A 13194-nucleotide genomic window follows, 5' to 3' on the forward strand; every position below is an offset into this window, starting at 1 on the left:
TCCGTGCCACCCGCCCACCCTGCCCCTGTCACCCTCCCTCTCGTCCCTGCCCCCTTCCCCGTGTCGCTGCATCACTGCCTGTCTCACCCGTGTCACCCCCCCTTGTCGCTGCTCCCCGGCTCTCCCTGCACCGCATCCCTGCACTGGGTCACCATGGCACCTATGTCCTCCGCGCACTTGTCCGTTGTCCTCCTGCCTCCTCCTCCCCATCATGCAGCCCAGCCTTGTGTCACCAGCCCTGTGTCACCTGGAGCGAGCGACACTCTGGGCCGGGTGCAAGGGGCGGCGGAAGCGGCTCCGTCCTGCGGAGCGAGGCCCTCTGACCACTCTCTTTCGTCTTTGTGGAGCCTCCAAGGGCCAGGCAGGATCCGTCCCATCACCCTTGCCATTGCACCACTGCTCGCGGACAGCTTTTCCGGAGCGCCCGAGCGCTACGTCGGGTGGCCACGCTGCACCTCACACCCCCTCTCTCAGGGGTACTACCAGGCTGGGGGGGACTTGCTTCCTCGATCCCTCTTGGTCCCAAAAGCTCCAGGAAATTTCCAGACCCCCAAGAAGAAGCAACATGTGGGTTAGGTCGCTGGCTCCTGAGAAGGGGGCACCACGTTGCCATGGCTACGGGGAGAAGAGAAAAAAAAATCCAGAGAGATGCTCTGGCCAGTAAAAGCGCTTAGTTAAAGATAAGAAGGAACCWGGGAAGTTCGGCCATGCGCAGGGCTCGGATGCAACCGGAGCTGGGGAGCAATTCTGCAGCCCTGGTCCCCAAGCTGCCCAGGTCAGTGCAGCTGAGGAAGAGGGCCTGGGCTGCCCAAAGGAGCCAAGACCAAAGGGGTAGGGCAGGTACCACATCCAAGGGACCTACCCACACCCCGGCACTCATGCTTGATACCAAGCCAAGGGCAGATGGAGCCTCCAAAGGTCACCAGCACGTCCAGGGACCATTAACCAGCTCCTCTTGAGAATGTCATGAGGGTTTGGAACCCCCCAGGCCAGCTCAGCTTGTAAAGCCAGGCTGCCTTGTACAGCAAGGTGGGGAAAGGCTTCATTCTTGCTAGTGCCCTAAGAACTTGCAGTGACACCTTAACCTTTTTTTTTTTTTTTTTTTTTTTTTTTTTTTTTTTTTTTTATGGAGAAGAGGAAAAAATTTAGGGGGAAAAAAAAAACCCCTTACCTCATGCAAGTTTCTGGTAAGAAATGTCTAAAGCAACTTTGATAACTTGAAGGCAAAAGCTATGATCGGTTAAAGCTTTTTTTTTTTTTTATTTAAAAGGAAAAGAAAAAAAGGCTTTTTCATTTACTTCAGTGCTTTTCAAAGGAGCACAAGCAGTGATTTGTCTGCAAGAGAAAGGTCCTGATAAACGGAGCTTTGCACAGCAAGTTATCTTTCTGAGCATCTTTCAGGTTAACTCCTTGACCACAGAAGCCAGAATTTCCAGAGGAAATAAGCTGGGTGAAAAATGAGAATGAAGGGACGCCAAGGCTCTCGGCTGTGCTGCTTATCCCAGCAGTGGATGTCTCCTGAAAGCAGCAAAAAGACTTGGCAAAAATCAGAGCATCTACTGAGAGAATCACGGCTGTGCCCGGTGCCCCAGGATCGCAGGTGAGAGGTGCTTGGGTGCCCATCTCCAGCATCAAGGACTCGCTGYGCAGGTGCGTGCCCCACTGCCTTCCACCTGCGCACCACCTGCTGGGGCATCTTTCTTGGAAGACTTGGCCCTTTCTCCTCTAACCCGTTCCCGGATGGATCGGCGGCACAAGGAAGTCTCTGCTCTAAGCACCACTCGGAGCATGGTCCTAACCCTCCTGGAGCAGATGCTGCTGCTCTGTCCTCCAGGCTGCAATTCCCTCCTTTTGAGCCTTCAGCGCCCTGAGCACCGAACACAAGCACGTTGCTTTCAGTAGCACAGCAAGGTTTATTTCCTCCCCAAAACCCACATTTCATCATTCTGCAACTTTGCCAACAGTAAAAACAGAACATTGGATTACAGAGAACTCCAAAGGCAGAGAGACAAACTTGCTTGTGAATTGTATCCCTCCCCCTCTCTTCCAAGATACCAACAACATCCCAGGATTTCCAAAGCTTCCACAGTCCATCTCATTATTCAACAGGGCCAACAATCCACATGCTCACACAGAATTCAAGCTGCCTTTACCAGTAGAAAGAAGGGCCTCCAGCTTTTAATGGGCTCCAAGGTTATTTCAAAGACACTTCTTTAAAAATAGGTGGGATTCTGCAAGCATATTGAAATTTTCAGATTAAGTTTTGAGTTGTATTCAAGTACAAGCCTGTGGTATTTTTATATCTGCTTTTCCCCCCAAGAAGTTCTCACAGGGAGGCCAGTAGCYGTTACCCATCCCTAGGAAGGGCTGGGAGGTGGTTATCTAGCACTATCCGTGGCTGAGGGAGCGTACCCAGGGCCCAAAGGCAGATGTTTCTGCTGGACTCCTCTAATCTCCTGCCTAGCCCGAGGAAGAGCAGCACAGCAGCAGCTTYGCGGATACCTCCCATCAAGATCCAGTCGAGCCGGATCCCAATTAATTAATGGAGCCAGATGAAATCCCAGCCTTAGCTACCCTGGCTGCTCGCTAGTTACAGCCAACCACAGAGCCGCCTGCGTCTCTCACTTGAGGGACATCATATTTATGGAGTATTAATTAGATGGATGTGAAGCACTTCTCCTCAGAGACCTGCTCTTTCTTGGCCCTGCAACAAGCACGTACTGGGTCAACTTGCAGCCTCAAAAGGCAAAAGTGCTCCTTTCTCTCTGTACATCTGCTGCTTTTCATCTTTACTTGCTGTTGACAAGCGATGCAGTCCTGCTAGACCCGAGCAGGCAACAGGTCCAGGGAAGGATGCGCTGGAGTCTCTTCGCCCATGGCCACGATCAGAACCGTCCCTGAGATTCAGACCCGTGAAACAGAAAGAGGTGCTGTCACAGAGACCCAGATGGAGCGTGACGAGGCRCTGAGACAGCAACTTGGCTGGCAGATGGATTTCCAAGGACTCCTCCATCTCCAGAGGACTTATAGGTTAGGCAGACTTTAGTTCAAGTTCACAGCTTTCCACCATGGGTGTCTTCAGATCATTGTCATCTGAAAACATTTGACTATGACAGGCTCTACAGGAAAATCCAAGATAAGTGAATAGAAAAGGCTGCCCAACGATTACAGGCTGCAAGCCAGCGCCTGTTGTTTCATACCAATTGCTTCCTCTACTCAGCTCTGCCTTTGGGGAATACTGAATAATCCTGGTGAATATTCACCATGGACTATACCCGATAGAGGAGTGGCCTACGGGTGAAAGAGGATTTGGTGGCCTCTCTTGTTTGTTCTTCACTTGCTGATCGGTTCGATTTCCTCAAGAAAAGACAGCAGTGATGTCTGTAAAACRGGGCAGCCTTGCCAATGGTGTGGTGAGGGGCAAGGAGGACATGTCGCGCACACTGTAGCTGGCAGGAACATGGCTCCACAGCCCATCTGGGAAGGGAACAGAGGGCTCTCTGGTGAGACCTTCACGGATGTTAGGGGAATACAACCCCTTCAGCACGCAATGGCTTTCAAAGCCATAAAATCATCTGTAATTTGCCTACGGGGCATTATCATCTGCTCCAGATCGATCTTGTTGTCTAACCCATTTTATGTATCTAGGTCCTCATCCAAACCTGAGAGTCTCCTGCGGACTTCTCCTGGCTTTGGGTGAGGTCCTAGCAGAGTGACCCCGGCAGCCACCATACCCTGAGTCCAGCCCTCGGCCTCTCGAGCTGCATTACCAGGCAGGAGCTCAGCACGGTGCTGAGAGAAACACAGCAGGAGAGCTGCACAGAGAGGAAGGGATGCACAGCTGAGACACTGAAGGCTCTGCAGAGGAAAGAGGGGGACTGGAGCTGGAGATTGGCCAGAGCTCATGAGGCTGCATTTCTGTGAGTGCCAGAAAGCCGTCTTGGCCTCCCCTGGCAGGATAAAAAGGGAGCTGGCTACTAATGAGGGCTTCATCCTGGCAAACTTCAAAGTACACCTCTGTGCCTCACCAACTAAGCCACAGGGACAAAGATCAAAGGTATATTCAGAAGTCAGAGAACAGAAAGAAATGATCTCACCCACAGCTCCGCCCCAACCCTTGCTAGTGGTCACACATTAGGACCATGAGCTCCAGGATCACCAGGCGAGCTGCAGGAGAGACAGATCCAGTGCTGGAGATCATGGCGATTTTGCGCTTTCGCCCAACTTGCCAACAAAGCAAGTGATCAATTTCTGCAGGGCCTCAGCCCGGACCACCGAAATGCGCAGGACTTCCTCGTGGTTGGCTTTCTCCTCACTGCTGTAGCTCATCACAGCTTTGTTGGTGATGAGGGAGACCCCAAGGACTCTGAGGCCACAGTGTCTGGCTACGATTACCTCTGGGACTGTGCTCATGCCTGCGGGAGAAGAGAAAAGGGCAAGGATGAGTCAGAAAGGTCAGGATTACACCAAAATCCTTCTAAAGCACCAAACCACTCTCCCATCTTCAGTGCATGCCCTGCTATCCTTTCTATGAAGCTTCTTCTGAGCAGATTTTAATGAAGAGACATCCACAAGTTGCCGCAGTCTCCAGGGTGTCCAGCTGGAGAAATCACGGGGATCATAACGCTTACCTTCCTCACACGCTGTTGGGAAAGTTTCCGTGACTGCTGCTCTGAAAGGACAACGACTTTTGTGGAGGGCTGCCTGGGGCCAAGGGCACTGCTTAACCCATTGCTTAGTGCCCAAATGACACTGCGGGGCCAGACCCACCTACAGCATCTGCTCCCAGGGCCTGCAGCATGCGGCACTCGGCGATGGTTTCATAGCAGGGACCTGTCTGCATGCAGTAGACCCCTTCTCGGATGAAGGCTGGGTAGCCCAGCTCCTGCGCGCTCTCCCTCGCCAGGCTGAGCAGCTCCTCTTCGTAGGCATCTGACATGCAGGGAAACCTCACTCCGAACCTGAAAGGCAGGAAAGGACATGGTCGTGCTGACATCGCTACTGCTTTTCCTCCAGCAAAGATCAGGAATGGTCGTTGCTTGGTAAAAAAAAGCGAAGAGTAAGGGCAGACCTGCCTTGAATATAGACTGTCTCACCCCAGCCTTGCCATCAGGCACTTCCATCCTTCCTACCAGATTTAATCCCCAAGACCCTCAACAYGGTGAAGATTAGAGTTTCTGGAGATCTGCCTGTAAACTCCTTGTAGACTTAACAAGAGAAGCAACAAGCAGGGCAGGTGCTTGGGGAAAGCAGGACAGGTGGCACCGCACACCCAGTTACTGCTTTAGCTTTTCCCTTGGTCGTATCTGGATCTCAGTAACTACTTGCCAGTTGGTGCAACTGGTGGTCTCAGCCCGTGGCCAGTGCTGGAAAGGGCAGTTTGAYAATACAGAGGCTGAGGGGTCAAGCAGGGATCTAGGGAAGATGTGTTTTGCCATAGTATGATGGAAACTCAAGTGGGAACAGCAGGAAATAGAGCATAATAGGAGCAAGGGCCAGTGACAGAAACGTGCTGCAAGTCTGCAAGGAATCTACTACACAGACACTTTAGGCTAATGCTACACATCTGCCATAAACACATTAGAAATGCTCTTCTGCTCTTGCAGGCACGTGTTGCCCTGCTTGGGACAGGAGGAGGCATCCTTACCTCTCATCATTTGGTCCTCGCAGGGGATTCTGCCCTCCCAAGCCAAACATGCCGATGTGATCCCGAATGAACATGATGTCTCCCACTTGGAAGTGGGGATTCAGTCCCCCGGCAGCATTTGTGACAATCAAGATCTCAACCCCCAGGAGGCAGAACACCCTGATGGGAAAGGTGACCTGCAGAATCAAAGACAAAAAAAAGACATCTGTGCAAGAAATATCAGTTTAGTTTTCCAAGCTGCTTGGTATTCCAGGAGCACTGTGCTGGGTTTATCTCTGCATACGTGGGATTACTAGATAAATTGATGTTATCTTCCATTCTTGCATCTTTTCAGAAAGGGATGGAGCTGTGATGGAAACAGAGGGGGAACAGTCATTAGGTAGTTAGTTAACTGCCCTTGATCAATTAAAAAGAGCAGCAGCAGGAAAAGATGCAACTGTGAGCAACAGCATTAAGAGGGTATAAAGGATGGAGAGGAGAAAGAAAGTGCAGGAGGTTTGAGGCAGGGAGCAATTACCCTCTTGGGGAGCCAAGAAGGGGAGGTTGGAGAATACGAGTGTTCTGCTCAGCTTTGGAGAGAGAAACAGTCTTTGCAATTGTCCTCCTTCATCTTAGTCTACCTGGATTCCATAGATTCACTTCTCAATTTACCTCTGTAGATCCTCACATAAGAATGTTGTGCAAAAGTGCCACCTTCTTAATTAAAAGGTCTACTTCTGAGCCTCTCGTGCTATGGGGAGGAGAACTAAACGTCTCCATGCACCTCAGCAAGGAATTTCCCTTCTCTATGGGCAGTGAGGAATTTATATGAAGCTTGAATTGCCTCCCTATAGGCTTATTTAAAACYCTCCACCCCATTTAAATGGTTTTGAAATGTATTCAAGACTAATTTTGAAATAAGTGCCTTTAAAATTCAGGCCCAATTAGCTAAAGCTGCACTAAGAATGAATAAGCAGAGCACAGAAAGGACATGCAGATATTTTTTCCTTGCTCCTAAAGTGCTGCAGAACTCAAGCCACTGCGCTGGTTAGGTACCTGCTAATGCACATGGTCCTGGAGCTTAACTGATCAATCAGGTTTTTACAGCAACAAGGAATAGAGGTTACTCTTCATTTCAGTTTATTCACATTAGTTCTCTGCAAAGATCAGCTTATCCAAGTCATGGAACTATGGGGAACTGAAAAAAAATCAAGAAAGGAAGGAAGGAAGCGGAAAGGAATGACAAAGATCATCTAGTTCCAAAATGCTAAAGAAGCTGCAAGAAACAGTAACTCCCAAACTCACTTTAGTAAGTGATGTTTCTTTCCCACAAACGTCACTTATTAAAGTGAGCAAATTTTAATTGAAAAACATGCTTTGATAAACCTATTTTTATATCATGAACATTTAATAGCTTTGTTTTATTGAAAGGCAAGAGTGCTGCCAAGTATCACAATTTATACTCAAACGCAAACTGCCCTGAGCCACAAGCTAAAACCCAAACCCAAGCAAATAAAAAAGAAGCCACAAAACCAGCATACAGTAAATAAGAAACAATATTTCCATTTTCTAACAGAAATCTGTAAACATGCACATTAGGTTATATAAGCATTTAAAATTGCATATAGTTTCTGAATTTTAACTGGGAGAATATTCCAAACTATACCAGCCGATGATATTTTTTTCTGTGTGAGGAGAAAACCCTAAAATACAGAAATGCAAAAGAAGATTAAAGCAGATTATTTTCATGACTCCAAGTTTCCTGGTTGTTGATTTAAATCATGATTCCAATGAGCAAGTKGAAGCAGTAAATTAATCTGTCTGGTATGATATACTATTTCACCCTGAGATCATAGGGCAGGTAACCAGCTTGTGCGCCGGCCTGGCATCAACTTCACCTGGCCAAAGCTGGCAGACTTTGGGAATTGGGAATTGGAATTCCCAATTTTTTCGTTTTGGGAAGGGCCCGTAATCTCAGCGTACACTGTTTTAATGCTCATTGCAAGAGTTGTCTTCCTGCAGCTGGAGACCAAAGTTCCAAAGTAAAGACCAGTCCCTCTGCCTGGCTTTAAAAACTGCATCTGCTGCTCTGTAAATGATTTATATATGGAAAACTCACCGCGCTGATGGAGTATCCTTCGTAGAAGTGGAAGCGTCCCTGCATGCACACGCACGGGTGGCCGTTCAGCTCCCCAAACACCAGCCTGCCCACGTGCCCCGAGACTGGAAATAAATGAAAAATGTGACAGTGCAGCCACAGGGCTTCAATTCAGGGAGCTCAGCAGGGTTYCTCAGGTGATCCTGATACGCAATGGCAGAGCCAAGCAAAACCAGGAGAGGGAAGTTTGGTATAAACACCCGTGGCTACACACAGAAACACCTTGGGTGGTTTATTAGCTTTTTGGAAGGGAAAAAGGTTCAGCAGCTTTCATCACGTTCTGCAAAATCTGACACAAGGCTGTGCCAAGAGCTCCAGGAGAGGGTCAGCCCCACGAAGAGGGCTTCCCAGATGTTCACTTCTGCTCAAAGGCACTTGGTCCAAGAACRCATCATTTCTCATTGAGCCTTGAAGACTCAGAGGATATCAGGAATAAGCAGCCAAGGATGAATTTGTATTGGCAGCCTGCAGGTGAAAACTAGTTGGCAATCGTACAATTTCTTGAATTTCCATCCAACTAGGATGGAGTATAAACTCTTTCTGGGTTGTTATTTCACAGCTACTGCCTAGAATGACAGATCATTTGGGATGGGGGCTCGTGGAGAAGATGTTGGAGTCAAGATATGGCTTTGTAGATGCTCCTTTCACCACTGAAGGCCTGTTTGTTGCCAGGAGCCAAGAGCAGGACACACGTTGCGTATGCCAATTTGAGCTGCCTTAGCTTCAAGGAGATGACATCAGGCTCAGTAAAATACGGCCAATGGGGCCCTGAACAGCTCTTACAAATACCGAGATGCCCTGGGTAGTGCTAACCTGTGCTCCGTGGGAAGTGAGGGATGTCCTCATAGGGAAAGATGGTCTTGTTATCCAGCGCATCAGCCAGGCCTCCCAGGCCAGACCCGCAGACGATGGCAGTCCTGGGGGGCCGGGGGGTGCGGGCTCGTAACCAGTCTGCCGTTTCCTTATACACCTCATAGCAATTTCTGCAGAAGGAGAACAGGTCAGTGAGGATATCGGCCCATCCAAAGARCAAACTTTGAAGGATGAAAGTCCTGAGAAAGTACAAAAACCCTTTGCCTTTTCTGAAAGAAGCTTCTCTGCTATTATTACAGATGTTTCTCTATAGCAACCACTTTTAATCTCGTATTTTAGCTCCGGCCGCAGGCAAATCATTTGAATCCTCTGTGCCAGTTTCATCCTACAGCGAAAAAGCAGCTAATGATACCTCTACTGCAGAAGTGTCACCGGGTATAAGCATCGGTGCTCTGATGAGCGCTGCTCCCTCCAGAGCTGCTGAAGGGAAGCCAAAACATAGTTATTCTGAGCAACTGTGAGCTGTGGGTCAGTGCGTGGGGATGTCTGACCTGGCATGGGGAAGACAGGAGGATGCAAGTGCCCGGGCATCTGCATGAYGTGGCTGGGTGGCTCTCCCATGCAGGGTGGTGGCCACACATCCTCTATGGAGATCTGATGGGGAAAACACTTCCAAAACATCCACTTTTTCAAACCCTCCTGACTTCAGAGGTGGAGGTTGATGCAGAGACCTTGCTCAGCCCTTCTTTTCCCWTGTGGGCAGTGGTTCACATGCACAGTCTACCCTAAGCAAGAGCCCGGTGCCAACTCTGCAGCAAAGCTGAAGTCAAAAGCAGGGATTTGGGCTCCTGGGTCTGTCTTATTTGGTTTCTTGAGGGCTGCTCCTTGCTGAGTGACTCACATTGCTAGAAGGTGGGATGGGAGGAGGTGATATCACGGGGCCTGTTTTGTAGTCCTTTCATGGAAAGAAGTGGACCTCCACTTCTAGCCCTGTCACTCCAGCATTCTTCAGCTGCATCTATTAGTTTGGAAATACAGTTAACAGAAGAATAAGCCCATAATCCTGTTTCCAATAGCACAATGAAGATACTTTCAGAAAGTCGGTATCAAGATTGACCCGAAATTCCCTTCAAAAGTCAGGCTCCCGATAGCATTTCTTGACAGCAGTGGTTTCCATTGAAGAAAATTAATCAGGGTATTTGCTGGAGGGCTGGGTCACACAGCAAACTCTCCCAAATAAGGGGAACATCTTATGCATATAAAAACCCATCTGGTTATTAAGGAGTGAAAAGATCAGATACTGCAAGGGTGGAGGGGATGCAAAATTGCCTGGAGACCCTGATAAGCAGCGTTTGCTTCTTCAGTGTTTCTTTTTCCAGAGGTATCATCTCTTGTGTCCAGCAGAACAAGCCTTCTTCAAACAAGGATTCTGCTTTCTGCAGCTCTAGAGCACATAGGCAAAATGCTTGAGAGCTGTTCTGTGCTCCAGGAGACCTCAGACAACCAACGAGCAGGATTTAAATGCTTATTAGACATGGTGCATGTCTAATTCCTCCAGTGGGCACATCACATTCAAGTGCAGAACATTAACTCCAGAGCCACTTTTCTCTTGATCCTGATGCAGCAAGGAGATGTGGGCATCTGCAGCAAGCTTTGCATCTCTCAGCTCCTGGCCAATGTCAGTGACATCCAAACCATGTCCTTGGTTGGGAAAAGAGATGTCATGCACGTAGCGGATGTCACAAACTCATGCTCTGCACAAAAACCCTGCCGTACTCATGAACTGCAATGGAAAGTCCTAGTCCTAAGCAGCAGAAATACTTTTCAAAGGAAATACCTGGAAATGCAAGTTTATTTACTAGAACTTAACGCTGAATTCTCCCTACTTGCTGTCTCCAGGCTCTTAAAACAAAGAAAATGTAGGTAAATATTAACCAATCCTGCCTTTGCCTGTCCATATCACTTTCCCAAGCTATAATTCTCCCAGACAAATAYTTTTCAAGTGCTTTACGGAAATTAACGACTGTTTCCTCATACTTTCTCCTCTGAGAAACTACAACTCTTATTTAGAGTTGAAAGAACCATGAGTGTTGAAATGCAATAGCCAAGCTCATTAGGCCCTTGCAAAAGACATGAGGGAAGAACTGAGGTCATCATATACTTGGTCTTTCATTTACTCCCTACTCCTTTCTTGCATGTTTGCTGTGTATTTCTTAAGAAAAGAAAATACCTCCTTGCAAAAGAGCATAAAAACATTCCCATACTCACATAAATTAAGAGTCTGGGATAGATCTGATTCAAGGACAGCTGAAAACAGGGGGATTCACTGAGCTGCACTAAGTTACAGGGGAATTTTTCCTTCTAAAAGAAAATATTTCCTATCAAAGTGGGGGGTGAAACTCCCATCCTGTGTGAATGCTACTTGCCTGAGGAGCCACGGCAAGTAGAAAAGGGCCTTTAAAGCCATTTTAGCCCCCAGATGCTCCCCCAAATCCCAGAGCTGTCTCTGGTGCTGAGCACGCAACCGCTCAGTAATGCCATAAAGGCACCTAAAAATAATCATTTGGGGTGCCCACTCTGCAATAATTGCTTTTCCAGGTGCCCAGCAAAGGGGAGGAGCGGGAACTGAGAATCTCTGCACCCAAGGACAAAGGCATTTGCCCAGTGGGGAGGAAGGAGGGTTCAGCCCATGGGTCAGCAAACACAGTATTTCGCTTGACCCCGAGGTCTCCGCGAGCTTTTTGGCAGCGAGCATTAATGGCTGGAGCACAAAGTCCCCCTCCAGCCGCTCTGCCGCCTGCAATGCCCACCTAATAATAGTGCTCAGTAGCCCAGCTTTGGATTAAATCACAGGATCAGCTGAAAGCACAATCCCCTTCTTTGTGCTTCATGGTATATACTGCCGCCATCCACCGAAGAGACGCATCTGTTGCGAAACGCAGGATTGGCGTCGATGATAAATCTTTTACGGCAAGTGAAAAAGAAAGAGAAACTTGCTGCCGTGCTTCTCGGACAGCGGAAAGCAAACTCATGCAAAAAGCAGATTTATACCCCACTAACAGATAAAGCACCGCATTTTGGAGAGGGCCACAGTGGTCCATGTGTTTGCAGCGTGTGCATCTCCGTCTGCGCTTCGCACAAGCGCATTTGCCTCTTCCCGCATCTTCTGTCCCATAACCTTCCCCAAGGTCACCTGCTCATGGCCATATTTCATAATCCCAGCACCTGACAGCGGCAGATGGCCCGATTCCTCCTCAATAATAAGATGTTTACTCCCAAGCATCCTGCGCCTGACATTTATGGAGTGCCCAGGAGGAAAGCAGAGCGGCGCGAGGYGAAACGCCGCTTGCGCAGCCCCTTCTCCACTTCCACCTCTGCGCATCTGACAGCCTCTTACCTCTCCTCCTCAGCATAGGCCATGCTCCTCGCTGGTTAAATGAAAGCAGGGGAAGGAAACGGAACCTGCCGGAAAGACCGAGCAGCAGAGGCCCATTGAGCGCGCCGGAGCCGGCGCGGCCCTGGCAGGGAGGCGGGAGGAGTGTCTCYGGCTTTCCCCGGAGCAATTCTGATCCCGGAATAGGAGGGGCGTGCTCGGGAGAGCTGTTTTTCTGCGCTCGCCCGCCGTGACACACGTGCTGCAGATCCGTGCAGAAGGCTCATGCGTGCACGCACGCACACATTGTAATGCAGCTGAAGCCTGGAAAATGCACGGCTGCAGCTCCAGCAGCCCCCGGCAGCACAGCAGCTGACCGGGGACCTGCATAGATTTGCACGCGCTCGCGTCGACCAGGAACCAGCCAGCAGCTGCACTCGCCCGCCCCGGGACAATGCAGCACCTGCAAGCAGGCCACGAGTTTGCCAGGCATCTGCAGAGCCTGCGGGGCGATCTGCGCCACTATTCCTGAGAGCAACGAGWCCTTTCTCTATCTCCCTGCATTATTTTCGCTTTTTTTCTTTTTTTTTTTTTTGCAACAAAAAGAGGAAATGTCCGATTAGGATCCCTCGTTTTTAACTCTCATTTCATCACCACACTCATCTCGGCAAGAAATAGCACTTTTTTCTTTTTTTTTTAAATGCCAAGCTTAAAACAGTCCTGGCATATGCATCTGTCCTCGCACCACTGATCTCGGCAACTAATCGGAATCGCATTTCACCAAGCCATAGATGCTTCCACGACAATAAAGTGACTAAAAAAACATATATGAAAATAAGCAATGAGTAGAGAGGAGACCTTATCYGCTCCAGGCGGTCTACAGAGGCATCAGAGCTTATGGGGTCCAAAAAAGCCAGAGGGGATCGGCCTTCACAAGCATCCCAAGTGGGGCGAAAGCTTCTGCCAGAGCTTGTGAACAAAACAGACAGGCTTAAGAAAACCCCTTTAGAAAAGGCAACCTCACCACTTCCAGCTCTGGTTGTTCCTTTGCATCATCTTTGTTCCTTGGCCTAGAAAGCCACRCATTAAACGCCCGGGTTGCCCCAGGAAACCTTAAAGTCAAACGACAAGAACCAACTTGGGCATTTTTAGAGAGTCTGCTCTGAGCAGAGGCTCGTTGCCCTTCAGGGCTTTTTCCTTCAGCATCGTTTTTCGGTGCAAACA

The 13194-nt window shown here is 49.0% G+C and overlaps 2 protein-coding genes across 2 annotated transcripts in view; both read right to left on the minus strand.

Annotated features, from left to right (window-relative positions):
• The window catches only part of CALB2 (calbindin 2), a 7046-nt gene extending 5256 nt beyond the window's left edge, over nt 1–1790 (minus strand). The window contains exon 1 of the mRNA XM_026034339.1: nt 1664–1790. Coding sequence (XP_025890124.1) covers nt 1664–1790 — 127 coding nt within the window. The remainder of the gene's footprint in view (nt 1–1663) is intronic.
• Nucleotides 1791–2219: 429 nt separating this feature from the next.
• On the minus strand, nt 2220–12132 carry PNP (purine nucleoside phosphorylase). Its single transcript, XM_026034374.1, has 6 exons — nt 11995–12132; nt 8598–8767; nt 7746–7849; nt 5648–5823; nt 4771–4961; nt 2220–4415 (listed from the first exon to the last, which is right to left on the minus strand). The coding sequence occupies exons 1-6, from the start codon at nt 12015–12017 to the stop codon at nt 4198–4200; spliced, it is 882 nt and encodes a 293-aa protein (XP_025890159.1). The 5' UTR covers nt 12018–12132; the 3' UTR covers nt 2220–4197.
• Between the last annotated feature and the right edge of the window lie 1062 nt (nt 12133–13194).

This window comes from Nothoprocta perdicaria, unplaced genomic scaffold (genome assembly GCF_003342845.1).
Source record: "Nothoprocta perdicaria isolate Ctin4 unplaced genomic scaffold, notPer1 scaffold_143, whole genome shotgun sequence".
In the NCBI taxonomy this organism is placed as follows: domain Eukaryota; kingdom Metazoa; phylum Chordata; class Aves; order Tinamiformes; family Tinamidae; genus Nothoprocta; species Nothoprocta perdicaria.

Excerpts from the sequence above, each read along its gene's own strand:
- PNP (XM_026034374.1), bottom strand. The coding sequence starts at position 12,017 with ATGGCCTATGCTGAGGAGGAGAG. Across the intron at positions 7,850-8,597 it reads TCACTTCCCACGGAGCACAG|TCTCGGGGCACGTGGGCAGG; the intron begins GTTAGCACTACC and ends ATTTATTTCCAG. Across the intron at positions 5,824-7,745 it reads AAGGATACTCCATCAGCGCG|GTCACCTTTCCCATCAGGGT; the intron begins GTGAGTTTTCCA and ends TTGATTCTGCAG.